This window comes from Zootoca vivipara, chromosome 12 (assembly GCF_965207765.1).
Source record: "Zootoca vivipara chromosome 12, rZooViv2.hap1.1, whole genome shotgun sequence".
NCBI classification, from domain to species: Eukaryota; Metazoa; Chordata; class Lepidosauria; order Squamata; family Lacertidae; genus Zootoca; species Zootoca vivipara.
Window position 1 is genome coordinate 34,175,615 of NC_142595.1, and position 21,454 is coordinate 34,197,068.

Here is a 21,454-nt window from a genome sequence, read left to right on the forward strand (position 1 = left end):
GCGCCACGAGGTTCTGCTGATGGTTTTTGCGGGATTGTTTAGTGGCGGGAGATTCTGCATAGAGAAGCAACTTTAGCGGGTAGCCAAGGAGTCAAGGGTTCAAATCCTGTTTGGCCCTGAAGCTCACTGAGCTCCCTTCGGCCCGTCAAAGTGCCTCACCTTCCTCACAGGGTTGTTGTGACAATAAAATGGGGAGGAAATCCAGGCCGAAATCCCCCCCCCAAATCCTGGCTACGCCCATGCAAGCCGTATATATACATTTTAGTACAGTTTAGACCACAGCACCATCCGCGTCCCTAAACGTAACTAAACCATCTTAATTAGCACCACTGGGTCTACTCTGAGTAGGACTAGTGTTGACTACAACCTAGGGTTCCCATATTTCAAAAAGTGAAATATGTTTTTGAGCTATTTCTGAGGACATGGGCTGCCATGCGTCTGGATTTTCTAGGACATTTTTTTTTACCAATTTTCCGGATATGTCCGGACATGTGGCAACTCTACTACAACCAAATGTTACTAGCATTTTGCACTTCTTGTAGGAATTTCTAAGGTATAATGGTGCTGGTTCATCTTTTGTTCCAGGAAGGAATGTATGAATTTGCACATCTTTAGCAATATGTTGGGGGAGGCTTCCCACTGCGGCTGCAAACATTTGGCAGGTGGCTTGAGAGAAACTCTCAGTTTCCATCTTGAATGCCAACCACAGTACCAAGTAGAACGTGCCCAGCCGCAGACTGCCAGCTCATCATAGAGCCATGTGCGGGAAAATGATACTGCTTTCTATAAATCTTGGAGGATAACAACCACAACGTGACCCTTCCACCAGATATATCCAGGTTCCAGAACGTCTAGTGCCATGAGGTCTGTATGACCCCATTTTATCTTAGATGGAAGCCAAACAAATGTATTTTACCTGTCACAACCTTTTGGCTCCCTTCTCTGCTATATCTGGGTCACTGGAAAACTTATGGCCCTGTTAATGCTGCCCATTTCCTGAGAATTCCTGGTATAGCATCCAAAAAAAAAAGAAAGTTCCAGTCATTTTCTTCGTAGTCTTTGAACAAGCCCATCCTCTGGATGGTTCATGCCCTCAAAATGGCAGCTGAAACCAGATATGGCCCCAAAATAGACAGTTGTTCATTCCTGCCCTCAGAGGCTGAGCCAAGAGATGGGTGTGGGAGTCGGATGGGGGGTATATTTATAGGATGCGTCTAAGAGAAGAAGCAGAACGAAGGCAAAGTGGCATCCTACTCTTCCCCTGTTTTTCTCCGTAAGGATAGAGTGGGGCTACCCCCCTCACTTCTGTTTGTTTCATTGTAGTGACCTCCAACAGCCGGAGTGGGTTCTTGTTTAGGGAAGCTTTTAATGTTTAATAGATTATTGTATTTTAATATTCAGTTGGAAGCCTCCCAGAGTGGCTAGGGAAGCCCAGCCAGATGGGCGGGGTATAAATAATTTATTATTTTATTACTATTATTATTATTATTATTATAGCCACTGCAGAGACTCACACTGTTTTATCTACAGCGGTCAGGTGACAACAATGCACAGGGAGGCTAGACTTCTGTGAGGCTATCTTGCCAACACACAGAATACAACACCTTATACAGCATTTGGAATCTTGGGTAGCTAAGCTTTCAATTGTACCGAAACAGTAAGTGCCTAGTCCTTATGACTGTGGAGAAAAAAAGGGTAAGTTTTTTTTTTTTAATATTAATGGCAGCCTGTGGTAAGTTAATGAAACACCCAAAGAACTCGCTGCTCCTGTTCCCCTGTTTTTTTTCTACACTTCTTGCCCTCTGCTCCTAATCTTCCAGGTGTCCCCATTTTCCTCCTTCAGTTGCAGTTGGGTAATTTTAGATTCCATACTTGGCATGGTGTTATGCCCTCCCCTGCCCTCCCCCCACTTATGTTGGTGATGGGTATTACTTCAAAATTAGGTAAGCCAGGTCTGCTGTCATTCTGCTGAGTGGGGCACTGGACTTCTACCCAAAAGCCCTGAGTGTACCCCACCCGAACAGAGAGCAAACAACATTCTGAAGTCCAACACGCACATGCACACACACACTTCAGATACTACAACTGGAATTACGTTTACAAATAAAATACTTTTTGCTAATTTTACTTACTGCCTTAATTTATTCCCGTTGCACCATCAGTGACTTGGATTGTAGGTAGGGGTGGGTGAACATGCCCATTTTGGTTTCTCTCAGTTAATAATAATAATAATAATAATAATAATAATAATAATAATAATAATAACAACAATAATTAATCTATTCATTTATTATAACTTTATTATTTATATTATTTATACCACTCTGGGCGGCTTCCAACAGAAGTATTAAAAAACAATAATTTATTAAACATTAAAAAGCTTCCCTAAACAGGGCTGCCTTCAGATATCCTCTAAAAGTCTGGTAGTTGTTGTTCTCTTTGACATCTGGTGGGAGGGCGTTCCACAGGGCGGGTGCCACTACTGAGAAGGCCCTCTGCCTGGTTCCCTGTAACTTGGCTTCTTGCAGTGAGGGAACTGCCAGAAGGCCCTCAGCACTGGACCTCAGTGTCCGGGCAGAACGATGGGGGTGGAGACTCTCCTTCAGGTATACTGGACTGAGGCCGTTTAGGGCTTTACAGGTCAGCACCAACACTTTGAATTGTGCTCGGAAAAGTTTCTCATTTTCCCAATCTTAAATTCAGTTCTCTACATTTCCACAACTCTCTGTGATTCTTTTCTGGGTGAAAAGTCCTATGGAAAATTCATCAGCATGTTAGTACAAGTTTATCTTAACATACACATGTTTGTATGCGATTTTCCTCTAATATACACACTTTTGCACAGCAGTTTCCCCTCAGTTAATGTGCTTTTGCACATTATTTTCACTAATGTGTGAATTTATATGCATGCTTTACCCAGGTGTATACATTTTTGTGCAAATGGCTGGAGAAGTACATTGCACAATTTGGAGAAGTGCAGATTTTGAAGGATTGTTTGCATTTTATGAATTCAGCAAACCTAAACAAATCCCCTTGCCATTCCTAGTTGTGGAATTTGTAGGTTTTCCCTGTCTTACAGTATTTGGGGCCATAGAACTTTTGATTCATTTGCTTCCTGAAAATGTAGCATGTACGAAGATCTTCTGAGATCCTTTGGCAAAGGTCTGTTGATGAGAAACATCCCCCCCACAACCACCACCTTAGTAAAACATTTAGAATCTGCTGCCCATGTGTATGCTATGTCGTCCTCCTGGATTAGAAAAGCCACTCTCCCCTTAGGTTTTGGAAGAGACCCAGGGGTGCAGCTGTGGCAGCTGTCTGGGCATGGAGTGGCCAGGAATGTGCTGGGACGGCACGTAGGAAACAACTTTATGCCTGCCTGGGACACTACTGTGCGGGGATGACTGCTCTATGAGCTTACCTACGGCAGTGCCCCCAATGCTGCTGGACTGCGAGATAGTTTGAGTTAGAAGCGATGGCTTTAGCAGCAAAGGGTTAACCTGAACATGTGCCTCAGAAGTTCTCCCCCTCTTCCCCTCTGAAGTTTGACATTCCCCAGCCAGGAATTTTTCCAGGCCTAAATCCATCTTCCACCAGCAACGACCCCCTTTCCAGATTTGGGTTCTTGCGGACTGGAGGCGGCGGCATGAAAGAAAAAGCAGGAGAGAAGGAGAAAGGGGGAAAGGGTGAGTTAATCAAACTGGTGCGTGCGAATGGCAAGGGAGCAGCCACTGAGGTGGGATGGATGCAAGAGAATGCGAAATGGGAAAACGGGGAATTAACTTGATGGAGAGAAGAAAGTGGAAGAAAGGCTGAGGGGAATCTGGAAGGAGTGAATGAGCGTAAAATGATATGTGTGCTATGTGGAGAAAACTGATGCAGGCTGCTAGATAGTGCACTGGGTTCAAATCCTTCCCTGTCAACAAGGCACTAGTTCTCAGTGTCCGTTTTTTGTCATTGGGAAAAGTAGGAATAGTCACAAATTTGCCTCATGGCATTTTTTTTGTTAGGATTAATGAGGTAAAGAAGGGCTTGTTTGGACATCAAATCTACCATGAGCACAAGCATTTGTCCGTGCAGCCATAATATACTATGAGAAAAAGAATAAATTTGGTTTTGAAAAGTACAGCAGCTGTAACTGATACTTAGGAAGATCCCCTGAGTGTTTGAAAGAAAGGAATGGCAAACCTTATGCAGGATTAAAACACTGTTTGGATGAAGAGTTAATAGGCATTATACAATTGTTTATGATTTAAATCATATTTTCACATGGAGCTGGGAGAACATGGCACACGCTAGTGAATCTGGAGTAATCGTGGACATGTATCTCTGCTGGATCATGCATACTTTTTTGAGACAAATCCCAGAGCGGTAGCTGTGTGAGCACTGCTGCAGTTGAAGCAAAAAAGAGCCTCGTGGCACTTTGAAGACTGACAGATTTATTATTGCGGCATAAGCCGCAATTAAATTGGTTAGTCTGTAAGGCACCACAAGGGTATTTTGTTTGTACTTATTTGGTGGTACAGTCCCATTGAACTTGGCTGCACTTACTTCTGAGTAAGCGCACACAGAACTGAGGCACGGGGGTGATAATGAAGTAATAAAATATGTCTTTGGGTCCATGGGTGGATGGATAGATCAAAAGGAAGGAAGAAGAATGGAGATTAGGTTAGATATCAGTAGGGAATAAGAGTGTTTGGAGATGGATGAATAAACAGTAAGATGAGGTGGCTGAGATGGAGAGTGTTAGCTAGAGGGAGGTGCTATGAATTAGTGAGTGTGGCAGGCACGGATGGAGAACTAGTAAGCAAGGGAATGTGAGAGAGACAGCAACAGAGGGGAGAGTGGCACAGCTAAGTCCTCCCCTGGCACACTCCCCAATTTACTCTCCTCTCCCCTCCACCATCCCATTCGCTGCCGAGCTGCCTGGACACCATCTGTTGCTTTGGGACAGAGAGAGTGGACAGGGAGAGAGGCGGGATGGGGGCCCCTCCCCAGGGTAAGTTCCCTTTATTCCCAATAGGAAGTAGGATTGCTCTGTGGGTGTTTGGGGAGGAAAAATAAAGAGGGGAGGGGACATAAAAATTAAGTTGGAGGGTGCCATAGGGTGAGCAGAACTGCAAGGAAAGGCAACGGGTGTTCTAGAGATTATTCCAAGCGGAGGAGAAGTGTAGGCGTTGTGGGAATGCCGTAGGTGAAGGTCCCATGAGGCTTCATATACATCCCTAAGATACATATGCAACCAGCTCCCTAGGAATTGTTCCCAGTCTGTCAAAAACAGGCCTGTTTTGCAGGAGAGAACCAATTGGGTTTTGGGGTGGGGTGGGGGGGGACAGTAGACCTCGTTTGAAGAGGATAAAAAGACTGAGTATCTGCAGCTGCAGACTCAATGGGCAGCTGTAGGATTACGGCATTTATTTCATTGTATTTATTGAACATTTTCTCTCCAGCCCTTTCTTCTAGGGAGCTCAGGCACACAGTTCTCTCCCCTCCCAATTTCATCCTCACAACACCCTGTGAGGTAGGTTAGGCCGAGAGATAGCACAGCATAGATGCTTGTGGCGGATATTGTCTGGTGCTATGAGCTATAATACTGGTAGCAGGGAGAGGCTTGTGGATTTCATTAACACACACATACACCTTGGTCCTTTTGTGAAAGTTGACATTTGGGGATATAAACGAGGCCTAGATAATATGTTGGATCCATTTGTGGAGGGAGGTCCTGGTGGGGCCAAGAGTGAGGGCGGAACAAGAGATAATAAGGTGTCTGGGACTTATTTGCACAAAATGTGTAGTTTTCAAGAAGACAGCTATAAAATGTTTGTGGTGGTTTGGAGAAACTAAAATCTGTGGAGTGTTGGTCGCTGTTTAATAGCTCTATGCAGTTTGGCTTAGTGGGGGCTTATTTATTTATTTACTATTTATTAAATCTGTATACTGCCCTTTATCCAAAGATCATGGGGTGGTTCACAACACAGAGATTGTAACATTGGAACTGGGTGCTTGGTTTTTTTGGGGGGGGGGGACAGTGGCTGTGGAGAACTTTTGAGATGTAGCACTGCAGGTGCCGGAAAGCAGCTATTTGGAAAGCTGTTAAATTTGGAGGGGGCATGGGGTGTTTGCAAGGGGAACAACTGAACATTAGTTATGTGACTCAGGCCCACCAAAACCAATGGAACGAGTTAGCTGTGAGCTGGACTGGATCAGGCACATGAAAAGCATCCTGGACCATTCGGTCGTCCCTGTTGGGATGCCAGCTATCCCCCAATTTGATCATTGAGGCGTTCGGAACAATCTGAGGAAAAATGGGTGGGCGGACACTGATTTAGGAAACCTGGCCTGTACTGATATGGCGGCCCCTGCAGACTGCCCGCCCACCCCAACCCTCCTGTGGGGAAGGAATGAGACAGCCACAATCTGGCAATTTTGCCCATTTTTCGTCTTTCTTTCCCATTCTTCTCTTTCTTGGATGGAAACACAAGCCAGCAAAGCCAGCGGAGGAGGGCCTGTTTCCTTACAACATACCCCAGGCCGTCCTCCTCAGGCCTGCTCCCGCCAACTCCAGCTGGGGCTTCCTCCTATCCTCCTCTATATTTTTCCTGGGCTTTCTTTTCGGCATGTGGAAAAACCAGCTGGAGCCAAGATGAAATGAAATCGCAGAGCTGGATCCCAGTGCTGGGAGGGGAAGAAAAGTTTAATGTATCAGAGGCCATGGGGAAGGGACGACAGAGGAAGTGTATTTTCCCCCCCCCTTGCCCTCCCACCAGCTCAATAAGGGAGCCTGAGGTAGGAATAGGTTCAGCAAGACAAAACTCTGAAGATAAAGGATTCTTCAGAGCTGTTGTGCTTAAAATGGAGAATATCCAGTAGTGTCTAGTACAGTACTTACAAGTATGGCAATTCCACCCATGACAGGATTCCTGTACCTTGAACAGCTGCATTGCGGCATGGTAGCAGTTCAACAGATGCAGACTTTCTTGGCATGGGATGGAGGAAAACTGCACCTGCTGACAACACTCAATCATTTAGGGTGGTAAAAACAAAGGATTTCTCTAAAATGGATGAATGGGAAATTCAGTGGCATGTGCAGTTCAGTGTAAGTAAGTGTAAAGTGATGTGCACTGGGCTGGGAATCCACATATACACTGCTGGGATCAGAGTTGGAAGTCATGGATCAGGACAAGTTTCTTAGGGTCATAGAGAATAATTCAATGAAAAATGTTGGGTGCTTCCAGATTGTTACTGGGTTTTTTTATAGGAGTTAGTACCATACTGACAAATTCAGGTTGTGTAACAACAACAACTTAGTTGGGGGACCGCAATATGGAAAGTGATGAGAAAATTTATTGAGAATTGGGGGGGGGAACAGTTGCTTGACACCAGCTCCCTCCAAACCAATCAGAATAAATGTTCAGTAAATAGCCAAAGTTAGGATGAATGGCCAGTAAACAGACAATATGGAAACAGCTTGTACCAAGGTGCAGTAGGCAGCTGTGAAAAAGGCAGCTTCCATGCTGGGGAATAATGAAAAAGGGATTGAAAACTGCCTATATACAAGTCTCTATACAAGTCTATAGAACAGCCACACTTTAAATACTGGGTGCTTCCACAACAACCTGTTTGTTGAGAATTCACTCACATTTGTTTGCAGAGAGGCTAGACAACATTGTGTCAAAGAAAGCGTCATCCCACCCTTTGTGTGGGGCCGGGGAAGCATGTTTGATGCACAAGGCTTCCCACCAGTCAACTATAATGACGCAATCTGAATTTGCCAGTATGTGATTGAAATCCCACTTGAAAATTGCAGCAGTCCAGAAGTGCCCACTACATACAGTTCTGATTGCTGCCCATTGAAAAGGCTATTGAGCAATTCGAAGAGCATCACAAAGAGGCCAGCAAAACTCCCCTGTGAGGAGGGGTGACAATGTTTGCTCTTCCTTAGTTTACAAAATAGGCAAGTAAAGAGGAGCATGGTAGACATTATGGAGTTATAAAATTAAGTACAGTATAAGTTTTTCTTTTGTAATACTATAACACAGGATCATCCAATGACTGAATGGTGGGAGATTCAGGAGAGACAAAACGAAGGATTTCTTCACACACAGTGCAAAGCTGGACTGAGGGATTTGTTATTACAAGATTTGGCAATGACCACCTTTGGCTTTAAAGCAATTAGAGAAGCTCATGGAGGATAAGACTATTAATGGCTACTAGACATAATGGCCATAAGAACATTAGAGCCTGTGGGATCAGGCCACTGTCCCATCTAGTCCAGCATCCTGTTCTCACAGTGGCTACCCAGATGCCTGTGGGAAAACATCAAACAGGACCCGACCACAAGAGCCCTCTCCCCTCCCCCTGTGGTTTCCAGCATCTGGGATTCAGAAGCATTACTGCCTATGACTGTGGAGGCAGAGCATGTGCCTCTGAATGTATATACAGTGTGTCTCTGAATGAATGCCAGTTTCTGGAGAACAACAACAGGAGAGTGCTGCTGCGCTCCTGGCCTGCTTGTGGGAGTGAGATCTGCCTGTGGTCCAATCCAGCAGGGCTCTTAAGCCCTTGCAGGGGACTGGGAAGCAGGAGTCAAGAGGTTTAGCTGCACTTGGACTGAGGGGGAAGGGGGCAGCCTATGACAGCCTCTCTCAACTTTGCATACCTCTTTTATTTTTAAGTCACATTGGGGGCAAAAGAGCCTTCTGGCTGAAACCAATGCTGCAGCTACCACAGAGCAATTCTTTAAACCACTCAGCTACAGCAGCACAGGAATCAGACACATCTTGGGGCAAAAGCCTCTCTGCAGTGCCAACCTCAGGATCATAGATACTAGGAGTGCTGCAAGAGGAGCTTTAGCTAGGTGGAACAACTTTACAAGCACTGGGTCCCCAGTTTGAACCCAAGGTACAACTGAACAAGTCAAGAAGAGCATAACACAGACCTATCGCTTGGTTCTTGAATGGGCCTACTAGCTCTTTTGGCCCACCCCTTCTCCCAACAACTCATGTGAACAAACCACCCGCCAACCCACCCTGCTACTGTTCTCCCAACCCCGCTGGGGACCATCTGAGTTGGACTTCTCATCCCCTCATCACTGGGCCTCCTTTGCTGTCAACAGATGGCCTCATATACCTATCCCACTTGTGCACCCTGAGAGGCCTGCTCCATCGTGGCCAAGGAACCCGAGTGAGCCAAGAGTGGAGGGCAAGAAGTCCAGCAAGTTCCCTGTCCAGCTCCTCAAAGCCCCACACAGAGGTCAGCTGATGTCCCATGTGACAGGTACCTGCTTGGTTTCTAGGCAGGGCGATGCTTGCCATGGGCTTAAGTTCCCATGTTTGTTTTAGAGATGGGCTGTTTCAGCAAAGAACTCATTTTCTTCTTCTTCAAAGCAGCGAAAGCTGACAGTGGAGGGCACAAAGAATTTAGCAGAACATTGCTCCAGATCTGCCCTCTGGTATTGTGTGACACACCTAAAAAAATGAGATGGCTCCTTGGGTCAGAGAACAGGTTTCAGTACTCCCATCTGTCTCCTAGAAAAATCTCAGCAGCTCCTAAGTTTTGCCAGGTCTTGCACCCCTAATTAGTATTTGTGATAACCCTCAATATTAAAAGCCAATGTTTGTGATTGGAGGGCAGGGAAGATCACTTTCAAACTTTTTGGGGGAGGGTGCAGTTCTCTAAACCTAGCACCTCATGGATTTGCTCCTCTGAGGCCTCCTCTCCCTTACAAATCTATGCCTCAAACAATGTGGTGCCCGGGCTGCCTTCCTCTGCAATCTGCCATTTATTCTCCTGCCTGCGGGCCCAGCTAACTGCAAACACATGTCTGTCCGTCCGTCCCCCCCAAAACCATCTGCAGCCTCTCCATCCTACACTCCCCTCCTTTGAAATTGCTTTTCCATTCCAGTTAAAGACAAAAAGTGCCGTCAGCGAATCAGTCCTCTCCCCACCCCCCTTCTTCAAGGGATGCATTCCAAAATCCCTTGGCAGGCTATTTGGTGTGTGTGTGTGTGTGTGTGTGTGTGTGTGTGTGTGTGTAGAGGGAGGGACACACAACAGGCAGCCAAGCAAAGCCACACACACAAAACCCAACAGTGTCCTTTGGGAACAATAGGGAAATGGGAATTGTAGCAGCAAGGTTAGCTGCTATTCCTCAGCTAGCATTTTGCCTCTCATTTTACAGAGGGAAAATGAGGATCCTTGGTTTTCCCTTTAAATTGTCCAAAAGGGTGGAGTTAGGGGCTTTTTGTGCTGAGTTCCCCTCACACTCAACCCGTAGATCTGCTGCCCCTTCCCACTTTGTTGCTGTGCATGCAACAAAGCACAAGGCCGTTGGCCACCCACCAGCGAATCTGCCCTTCTACATTAGCATGTGCAAATTTGATGCAAATTTGAGTCAGGCGCCTGTGCACACTACCACCGTGTTCAAACAGCTCAAGAGAGCCCAAAGGAGCTTTCTGTGCAAACAGCTTCCTCCCCTCTACCAATAAGTCAAGAAGGTCGGTTTCCTCTCCTCTCCCCCCCCCACCCACAATAGATGTCACTTAAAAGACGCTGGGCACAGGCAAAGTACACTAATTTGCATCAGATTTGAACATGCTATATATGTATAAGTGTATATTTCTGTATGTACTATATAAGTGCAGATTTGCCTATTAAGGCTGCATACACAGTAACCCATCTGAAGCAAGAAAATGTCGTCTTCTTTTTTAAAACTATCTTGAATCATGCATGCTCATCCTCAACATGCTGTTTTTGGTCTAGATTGATTCTAGAACTTGTTGCCTACAAGGGTGAGTCTGCTTGCTTGACCCACATTTGACATTCCTTTTCTTGATTAGGTTACCCATGCCTTTTCCTCCCTACACATGCCCCAGGCGAATGACGAAGGATGTGGTAGATGCAATCTCTGTATAATTCCACCCACAACATCATTGGGTCTCATTGCCAGGACCACTTACATCTGTTTTCATATGGACACACTTGCAGGGCAATGCAGAATCAAGCTGCAGTGAGCGTTTGTTTTCAGAATGAGGCCGGTTCCTCAATAAGTGCTACTTTTCAGGACCAAAACAAAAAAACCCACAATAGATATTGACTGTGCATTTACTGTGTAGAAAAAAACAGGTACTTGTTTCCCACTGATTCTAGAATAAAATATTGTGATTCTTGAGTAACATATTGTGTGCACACAACCTAAGAATGGAGGTCAGCTGGCAGCCCTGTGCTTTGCTGTAGGCTCATCTGCCCTGTGAGCAACAAAGTGGGAAGAGGGCAGTGTGCTGGCCATGACTTAAGCTGTCAGTTCACTGCATTGTTAATTTCCTATTTGATGCATGCTAATTCAGCAACTCAACACTGCTCAGAAAGGCAGAAACTGGAGGTGCTCTGCTATGCCTATACACAAATAGGATGCTAATACCTGTATATTTAATGGGCAAATTCTTGCAGAGGGATGATGGTGAAAAGGGGTTACAGAAGACTGAGGAGCTGGGTTTTTTTTAGTTGTGGCCATGTATGTGATTTTCATTGCTTGGATTAGAAGTAGTTCGGTTTTGGAAGAAACCAAATCAGCCGTGCTTATTTAAGGCAAGCCTCTAGCCACCTTTCCCCGCTAGGTGGGGCTGCCACATTTCTTGGAGGGGTTTCAAAGACATGAATGGAAAATCAATCAGTAATTCCTTCCTGAGCATCGTGAACTTCTACAATCCCCATGCCAAGCTGTAGAGTCTGCCTGCTTCTTAACATCGTCAAATTCTTAGCATCAGCTAAGCTGTAAAAAAAAAGGGGGGGGGCAATGTTTACGTCCCAAACCCTTTACAATGAATGCTGTGCTTTCCTTAATAGTAATTTCCTTAAGGGTTGCCATATCTCCTGCCATGAGCACAGTCATAATAGCAAAAGGAAATCTCCACCCCCAATGACAAAAGCTTGGAAAGGATGGTTGTGATCTTCTGGAATAACACATCTTGAGTCAGGACAGGGAATCATAGGTGGGCAGGTCATGTGGGTGGAATTTGGACTATTACCACTGGCAGGGTGGAGGTGGTGGCACCATCTGTTGCTGATTTAATTGAGTTTTTTAACACATCACATGAAGCTGCCTTATGCTGAGTCAGGCCACTGGCTGCCCAGGATCACAGCTAGTGGCCTTTTCCTGCCACCTGTTCTTTTTACCTGGAGATTGAACCTGGGACCTGCTGCACGTAGCGCTTATGCTATGCTCTTCTATTACAGATACTAATACTGCACAGCTTGAAGCAATAGGGTGAATAAAAACTGACTTCTCTTGGAATAAAAATTGCCCAGACCCATAAAAATGATTCACGGAACCCTCTTCAAGTGAGGTACTGCACCCCACTGGCCACACCCTGGCTACAAGTCCTGAGGTGTATCATTGCCCGAGGTAAAGAGTGGGGAACCTGTGGCCCCAGCAGATGTTTCTGGGACTACAACTCCCATCATCCCTGATCATTGTCCATGTTGGCTGGAGTTGATGGAAGTTGGGAGTCCAAAAACATTGTGGGGTCACAGGTTAACCACACCTGCCCTTGGCAAAAATGGATGTAGCTGTCAGGGCCGTCCTTTCCATTTGGCTTAGTGGCGCGGTGCACCACAGCGCCTCCCCATCGGGCGCTGGGCTGGGGTGCCCAGCAGCCCTGCGCGCTGCTCATGTTCGAGGCGGCAAGTGAGGCGCTGCTGCTGAAGCAGCCTAGCTCTGCCGCTGCCCCTCCTCCGTCTCATTTGCAGGGGGCAGTCGACTGTATCCTCCGCCATGCGCTGTTCCCGCCACGCCCCCTCGCAACAGCAGGCTTGCTAGCCGCCGTTCCAATGGCGCCTAGCAAGCCCACCCAGACAAGGGGGAGCAGCGGCGGGAGCAGCGCCCGAAAGGGCTCCTTTCGGTGCGCTGTTCCCGCCACGCCCCCTCGCAACAGCAGGCTTGCTAGGCACCGTTGGAACGGCGGCTAGCAAGCCGGGGGGTGCCGGAGGGATTTTGCACCACGGCGCGGGATCCCCTTAACACGGCCCTGGTAGCTGTCCACCTCAGGGAGAGGATTATGTTCCATTCACAATAGTTTTCCTTATTGGCAGTGCTTCCCCCTTGCTTTATACCTGAATGAAGTGAAGGAAACAGGGTGCAGTTCAGAAATTCCCAAGTTAATGTGCCTAGCCTCAGGGCAGCAGGTGCAAACTCCATTTTATTCCTGTAGTTATGATGCTGCTGCAATTTAAAATATGAAACTGCACATGCACAGAGTAAAAAACAACCAAGGTGGGCAAACTGCTTCTTGCCTCAGTGTATCAATAATACATAAGCAGTTATAAAGCATGGGATGGTAGTGTTAATTGAGTGCTTTGCAATTGAAGTAATGCAGATGGCTGTCTAAAGCAGGACATTAAGTCCAGAGTCTAATATTTCCCAGCTGCCTCAGTGCCTCAATCCTCAGAATCGCCAGTGAAAAGGATCATATTTCAGTCAGTGGGATCCATGGCCTAAGGATCTCCCCCAGCTATGGTTGCATACGCACCATACATTTAAAGCACACCGACCCCAAGGATCCTGGGAACTGTAGTTTACCCTTCAAAGTGCTACAGTTCTCAGCACCCTTAACCAGCTTCCATTCCCAGGGCTCTTGGGGGAATGCGCTTTAAATGTATGATGTGTACCGTATGTACACAGCCTATGTCTTAGCTGCAGGCTGTTCCATAAAATTCCCTGACGGATACTGAGAACTGAGCATATCCCACCCTGATTGATATTCTTAGTCACACTCAAATGTGACAAAGAGACAGAAGGCAGGAAGTGGGTTTCATCCATATGATGTTATTTATTTGATGCTTTTGACTGTGCACCTTGACCTACAACACCTGTTTCCTCTACAGGTGACACCATGTCTGTGATATACAGCGAGGTGGCTGCAGATGAGCCTACAACTAGCAGCTTCTGGATGGTGAGTGGATGAAAATTGGGGGGGGGGGCAGGGTCACATAGTTGGGAGAGGCAGAGGAAGGAGATCTCATGGGCATGATGGAGGCAGATTTCTTAAAGAGGTTCATTTGGACTAAGTCAGCAGAGTCAAGATTGTATGGGTGTTCATTCATTGGTTTCATTTATATATACTTGCCTGGCCCAAGGATTTTCTGTTACCTGAAACCAGATCTACCTTGGACTGGGTGGGCCACTGTCTCTATTCCTAGTCTAGTGGTCTAGAGCAGAATTAAGGCTCACCTTTTTTTAAGGACAAGAGATAAGGTTTGGGTAGCTAAATTAGGAAAGTAAGAAGCTGCCTTGTACAGTACAAGCCATTGGTCCATCTGGGGATTATTGGGTTGTCTTTGTTTTTATGTTAGTATGTATTTTGTGTTTTTTATATTTTATATTTTATATTGTGAACTGCCCTGAGATCTATGGGTATAGGGCGGTATACAAATTTAATAAACAACAACAGCAACAATTCAGTATTGTCTACAGTGATACATTGATGGGCAGTAGTTCTTTAGGAGTTCAAGCAAGAGCTTTTCCCAGTCCTACATGCTGCTGGGATTGAACGTGAGATTTTTGGCATGGAAAGCGGATGCTCTTGACACTGAATCATGGCCCTTCCCCAAGTCCTTAGGTGCCGAAGTCTTTGTGACTCTGATAAGTGTGTAAGTTTGAGGATGCACCATACAGTACCCCATTCATCCTGTGATTGCTTCCTCCCTTATCAGTCTCTCTCCCCTTCTGCTCTCCTGCAGCCCAATCACTATCACAGCACAGTAAAGCGCTTGGATGAGGGCTATCGTGTCTGCAACCTGATTGTGTCCTGTTTCCAGGATCGGGCAAAGATTGAGCGCAGCTATGCCTTGCAGATGGAGGAGTGGACTCGCAAGTGGCGCCCCCTTGTGGATGCAAGTGAGTTGTTAGGCATTACAGTGGTACCTCTACTTACGAATAACTCTACTTACGAATGTTTCTACTTACGAATGGAGCTCCGTCCGCCATATTGGATGCTTTTTAGATAGGATTTTTTCTACTTACGAATTTTTAGATAGGGTTGCTTCTACTTACAATTTTTTTCTCCCAATGCATTCCTATGGGATTCGACTTACAATTTTTTTCGACTTACAAATGTGTGTTCAGAACGCATTAAATTCGTAAGGAGAGGTACCACTGTACACATTATTTAAGAGAACTGTGCTGCAAAATTCAAAGCAGTGCAACTTTCAAAGGACAGCTGTGTTTTTTCTTTGTGTGTTGTTTTGGGAAACAAGAATTAATGCAAACCATACCAAATTTCTAGTTGAGGTTCCTGCACTGCACTAGAGATTCCTATACCAGATGACCCTCCGAATCCTTTCCAATTCTACAATTCTGTGGTTCTTCTTGCACTCCCAAAAGAAACAAGACAGTTGCATGATTTTAGATGCTCAGGATTGATGGGGATCTGTTGCTTTTGTGGGCTGGCTATCCTCAGGGGCAAACTATGAAATCTGTGCATCACCTGTCCCTCCCTGCAGGTCCAGTGTATGGCTCCTTGCTCCGGGCCTGGCAAGCCTTCCTGGAGGCTTCAGAGCGACTGAGCCACTTGCACATGGACATGCAAAGGGCTCTGGTCTCTGAGGATGCCGGGCGCATCCGGGGCTGGCAACACGACTCTTATCACCGCAAGCTTTTTGGGGGCTTCAAGGAGGCCTGTGAGCTGGAAAGTGGCTTCCAGCGGGCACAGAAACCCTGGACCAAGAAGCTCAAGAAGGTAGGAGAGACTTGGCCCCCCGGATGTCATGGACTGGTTGGGCACAGAGGAATGGTGGAAGGAACCCGTTGGGGAACCACTAAGAGAAGGCTCAGAGCCCGGGGAGTGGTGGTGGGACAATGATGAGTGGTCTGAGGGGGAAGAAGAGGTGTTGGAAGCTGAAGAGGCAACAGGACTTAGTGAGCTGGGGGAGTCTGTGGCAGAGAGAAGTCCAGAATCATAGGCGGAAGCTGAAGTTGGCGAGTAGGAGGAGGGTGACCAAAGGCTGCTGAAGAAGCTAGGGTGTCTTCCCCTCCTACTGTGACCCTTCCCCGCTGGTCTCCCAGAACCAGAAGAGGCATGAAGAGGGTAAAAGAGAAATTGGCCGCACGCAGATGCAGTCTCTGATTACTTTGCACTGGGGAGGAGGAGACATAGACAGCTTTTGTCTCAGTAACTGATTTCATGGAGTAAGAACTATAGGGAATGAGCTGCTTTGCTCATTACGCTTGACACTCAGCCAAGTCTGTGAAGAGAGTGTTTTGATAATAAAGAGTTCACTCTAACTTTAACTGCGTGATTTACTAGCTGGCTCGCTCTGTGACACAGAAAGAGGAGAAAAAGAGGATCCTAATGGGATGAAGGATTTCAGGGAAAGGAGCTGAGGCTTCTGGGTTCCCCAGAAAGGAGAAGAGGCCCCAAAGGGTTAAGGCTGGCCCAGGAGTACCAAATATAGAAGATGAGAGGTTAGCACCACCTGCTTACATGGAGAGTTTGGGGCATATTTGGGTCCTATCCCCTACCTGGGGTGCCCAGCCCATATTTTGAGAACCTAGGGTATAGGGGGATTGGGAACCAAGGCGCTTGGGCTTTCTAGGGAAGGAATGGGGTGCCCTGGTCTTCCCCAACCCAGTGCCTTTCACAAGTTGTTGGACTATAGCTCCCATCATGCCTGACTATATGTAGGCCATGCTGGTTAGGACTGATGAGACTTGTAGTCCAACAACATCTGGAGAGAACACCAGCTTGGGGAATGCTGGTGTATCTTGACACACTTTGACAGTCCATTCACTATTATTTTCCTTCCCTCTCTCCTGCCTACCCTTGACCGGCCCATCTAGGTCGAGAAGACCAAGTCTTTATACCACAAGGCCTGTCGCAAAGAACACAATGCAGCCCTAAGGGAGAATGCAGTCAAGGCCGCACCGGGCTCTGAGGTGCCCCCAGAACGACAGCGGGCCTTGCGGGAGGAACACCAGCGTTGCAGCCAAGAGGCCAACAAGGTGAGATTCTTCCCCACTTTCTTTCTTTATGGGTCCAAAGGCTAATAAATATGGGCCGCTGGAATTGCCAGGCACACTAGACACACTTGCTGATACATTGCCTGGGGCTTGGTTATAAGCAGAGTCATCAGTCTTTCTGAGCCAGTGGGTACATTTGGAGTGTTTGTGGGTGTCAGTCACAAAATGGCTGTCGTGGCATAGCACAAAATGGCCGCCATATCTAAAAGAACAGAAAGAGAGATGGGACCACAAAATGTTACAGGCATGCCTTCTCTTTGCCCCTCTCCTCTGTTCAGAACAGAAAGGAAGGTGAGTGTCCAGTCCTGACATCTAATGAAATGGGGGCATCTTTATGTGTTCAACGTAGGATTGGTCAGTGCAAACAGGAACTGAGCAGGAAGAGCAAACATTCTGCCATGCATTGTGAATTTTTGAGGGGCTATTTACTGAGACCTGTTTGTGGGTGCCATAAGAGGTGCTGGCTGGCACACTGGCCCCCATGGTTGCTACGTTGCCCAACCCCCCCAACCCCCCGGTGTTGTATCCACCTGTTAGTCCTAGCAGCTCCTGGCTCCCTGGGTCTAGCGATCTTATTATCTCATAGGATTGCCATTTGACCAGAAAAAATAATAACCAGCCTACCCTGTTCTTGTGCCTTTGATAGAAGAAACCATAACTCTGCATAAACCATTAGGTGAAAGTTTTTCAGTGTCTGGAGATGATCATGATCACGTGCTACTATCTGCAGAACAAGCTGCTGTAAGACACACAGAAGCTGGTAAAAAAGAAGAAGTTGGCAACCTTATTTCCTTATGATACTACTGTGTACGTGCATTTTTCAAAAAGAAAAAAAGAAAAGCACATAGAAGCCAGTGTGTCAACACCCACAGGAATGTGATGCTTTGTGTTGTGTTTTTCTTTTTTATTGACATGAGTAGTGCCTTTGAAAAATGTGTCACCTAGCACGGGACTGCCATCAGCCACAGAGGGATTATTTGGGAAGGGATGCAAAGAGCTAGTCCACTAGGCTATATCAGAGGGAGGGATGGGGCTGCCAGGCCCCTCCATTAGCTCTGATGAAAGTCCACCAACTTTTTGCCTCACTGTTTTCCTTGAGCATGGTGATTATCTATGTCTGTATACTAATAACCACAAAAGCTATGCTCTACTTTCACTATCGGAGGAAGTGTGGGACTCTGAGTCCCAGTTGCTGGCATGCCCAAGTGAGGAGGGTGTTATGCCCAGCTTGTGGGGCATCCCATACTGGCTTCTGTGAGAAGCAGGGGTTGCATTGTTGTTGTTTAGTTGTTTAGTCGTGTCTGACTCTTCGTGACCCCATGGACCATAGCACGCCAGGCACTCCTGTCTTCCACTGCCTCCCGCAGTTTGGTCAGACTTATGTTGGTGGCTTCGAGAACACTGTCCAACCATCTCGTCCTCTGTCGTCCCCTTCTCCTTGTGCCCTCCATTTCCCCCAACATCAGGGTCTTTTCCAGGGAGTCTTCTCTTCTCATGAGGTGGCCAAAGTATTGGAGCCTCAGCTTCACGATCTGTCCTTCCAGTGAGGAGTTGCATTAGATGGGCATTTGTCTTTGAAAGACAGGCCTTTAGCATGTATTTTCTGCCTCCATGCTTCTTGGAAGCGGGGGCCGCGGGGAGGCAGCTCATATCCCAGAGGGGGGGGAGGACTGTTGGGCCCATGCCTCTTTTTGACCCTTGACCCCTTACAACAGGTGCGTGAGCGCTATGAGAAGGCCCTGCAAGAGCTTGATCGCTGCAGCCCACGCTACATGGAGGAAATGGAGTCCGTTTTTGAGCAGGGGCAGGCGCAGGAGCAGAGACGCATCGCCTTCCTCAAGGGGGCCTTCCTCGCCCTACATCGACGCCTCGATGTCACTGCTGACCCCAGGTATGGGAGAGGGCAGAGGTGCCAGGTTGCCCCCAAGATTGAGGGGGCCCCGGCGTGCAGCATATATGTGACAATGGAGGCTGAGCACTCGGCAGGAGCCAATTACTGGACCTGCGATGCGTGGTGTCCATTGCACGAAGGGCCCTCCGGCCCCCTTAAAACAAATATTAAGGGGGCTGAGGTGCCTTTAGCCCCCTAGAGTTGGCACACCTGGGGGAGGGTTAACTGAGGCCTAAGTGACGCTTTTCAAAGCAGCACACAGAACGGTCACCTGAGAGTCATTTCTGATGGCATCCATTGAAACAAGATTCTGGGCTTAGTGGACCCTTGGCCTGATGCAGCAGAGCTTTTAAAATGTTCATCCTCCTAATATCACCAGAAGGAGCATTTCCTGGTTGGGGAGGGGGCAGAGATTGAGAGGCACCTTTGACCATTAGAGCTTCTTGTGTGTGCTTGAGTGTATCCAGATGTATATTTCCAATTCAGAGTGCTCATTTCCAAGGAAATCTTGCATTTCAGACTAGATCTTATGGTGCTTTGTGTTCCCCAAATCAGAAGACTTCTCCCACTGTCACACATTATGCTAAGTGGGAAGGCAGAGTGAAGAAAGCTTTGTAGATGGGATGTTGTTTTTTTGGGGGGGGGAGCGGGGAGAGTTGTATGCCACCTGACACCCCTTCCTGTTGATTCCCCTCCTTTCCTTTAGCATCCAAGCTGTTTATACTGATTTGCACCAAGCCATTGAGGACATAAATGACCAGGACGACCTGAAATGGTGGCGTAATCGACATGGACCGGGGATGCCAATGAACTGGCCACAGTTCGAGGTGGGGACCTCTCCCTTCCTTAATGGTGAGATAAGGGCGCTCTGCATATTCTCAGAGGCATTTCCATCTCTAGGCAGCATTTAGGCACAGGGAGAAACTGCCCCAGATTATATCTGATGCAAGTTCAAGCCCATAACAGTCTCTAGAAAAACTTGTTCTGCTTCTTGCCTGATTCTAAATTTAGCCTTCTTCAGTTCTCTGGGTGCTCCTTTCCGCACAGAACAAAAAGCTCTTTTTTGTCCTCAGGCCCCTTGGGCTGACAGTTTACTTGTGAGCAGTTAGAATGTCTTTGAACATTCAACATGACATTACAACAATTCAGCCAGTGGCCAGGGAGGCATCTCAGACTTATTAGCAACAACCAGCAACCTGTATTTCGCTTCAGGTTTTGTCCCTCTTTTGACAGATTAACAAAACTCCTTGAACTGGGAGGGGAAGGTGGGCTATGTGATTGTTTACATTTAACATCCCATTCTTACCGCTTACGACTACAGGGTCTGTACTATAAAGCAGAGTCCACACTGGGATTAGGGGGGAAGTGGGAAACTGAGGAAGAATTAAAAACAGGACTTAAATTTAAGGCTCAGATTGTAAGTCCTCACCTCAGAATCTAGCTTTAAAAAGAAAATATGAGCTCTATGATTCACCTCTGTTTCAAGGTTAACGACGAGCTTTTTTATAACACACATCATGACCTCCTGAGCATAATGTCGCCCCCCCCCCATCTTTCTGCAGGTTTTTGTACATCTTAGCTAATGGTCTTTACCACTTGAGTTCAGCTCTCAGCAAACAAAGCTTTCTAACACTTTTCTCTACCCTCCCCTCATCTCCTGCCATTCAGGGGTGGAGCCCTGCCCAGGAACAGACACAGGTGAAAGTCCAGAAAGCCAAAGAACCAGAGAAATCCACACACTCCCAGATCAGCATAACCCCCTCCCAGAGCAGGTGAGTCATCCCTGCTCCCAATCACAAGAAGTATGGGAGGAAGTAGCTGGAAACAGGCTGAGTACATTCAAAGCACATTCACCTGCTGCAAAGCATCCTGGGAACTACAGTTCATCAAGGGTGGTAGGAATTGGAGCTCTGTGAGGGGTAAACAGTAGTTCCCAGGATTCTTTGCAGTGGTGGGAATGTGCTCAAAATGTGCTTTAAGTATATGGTGTGTGTCCATCCATGCAATTCACCCTATGCACAGGCAGTGAATTTGGGGTGGCATTTTGTATGTGTGCTTTAGTACCCCGGCCTAATACAACTTTGCTAAAGCATGGCTTTATGGATTGTAGGGATAGCCCCTCTAGAAACAACCAGACACAGCAGCTCCACCTTAATGCTGTTTGGCTCCAACTCCCATCAACCCCAGCTAGCACAGCCTACAGTCAGGGATGGTGGGAGCTCTAGTCCAGCAAAATCTGAGGGGCTGCCTGGTCTCCATCCATGACTTGGTGAGTCATAGGGCGGGATATTAATCCATAACGAGGGATATTATACACAGTGGTGTAACACTGTGATGGGCACTGGAAACAAGTCCTGGGACTGAATGAGTCCTAGTACAGACTTAGTCTTTCTTTGGTTGTATATATATGTACGTTACCAGCTTAAAATGCAGCTAGGCTGTTCTTTTTCTCAATTCCGATCAAAGTTGGTTTGGAGGGAAAGACCTCAAAGCACAGCATTTCATCAGAAATGGCAGGACAAATATGGGTTGTGGCTAATGTCATCATG

At 46.9% G+C, this 21,454-nt stretch overlaps 1 protein-coding gene across 5 annotated transcripts in view; it reads left to right on the forward strand.

Annotated features, from left to right (window-relative positions):
- Positions 1–705: 705 nt before the first annotated feature.
- The window catches only part of LOC118094189 (protein kinase C and casein kinase II substrate protein 3), a 28,686-nt gene continuing 7,937 nt past the window's right edge, over positions 706–21,454 (forward strand). Inside the window, exons 1-8 of one of the 5 annotated variants that reach the window (XM_088655365.1) lie at positions 706–864; positions 13,882–13,949; positions 14,737–14,893; positions 15,499–15,734; positions 16,835–16,996; positions 18,730–18,905; positions 19,612–19,732; positions 20,574–20,677. In XM_088655365.1, coding sequence (XP_088511491.1) covers positions 13,890–13,949; positions 14,737–14,893; positions 15,499–15,734; positions 16,835–16,996; positions 18,730–18,905; positions 19,612–19,732; positions 20,574–20,677 — 1,016 coding nt within the window. In that variant the 5' untranslated portion in view covers positions 706–864; positions 13,882–13,889. Of the gene's footprint in view, positions 865–3,277; positions 3,687–4,794; positions 5,000–8,039; positions 9,277–12,233; positions 12,345–13,881; positions 13,950–14,736; positions 14,894–15,498; positions 15,735–16,834; positions 16,997–18,729; positions 18,906–19,611; positions 19,733–20,573; positions 20,678–21,454 lie in introns of those variants that run through there. The other 4 variants (XM_035134273.3, XM_035134274.3, XM_088655363.1 and 1 more) reach the window with 4 other exon arrangements.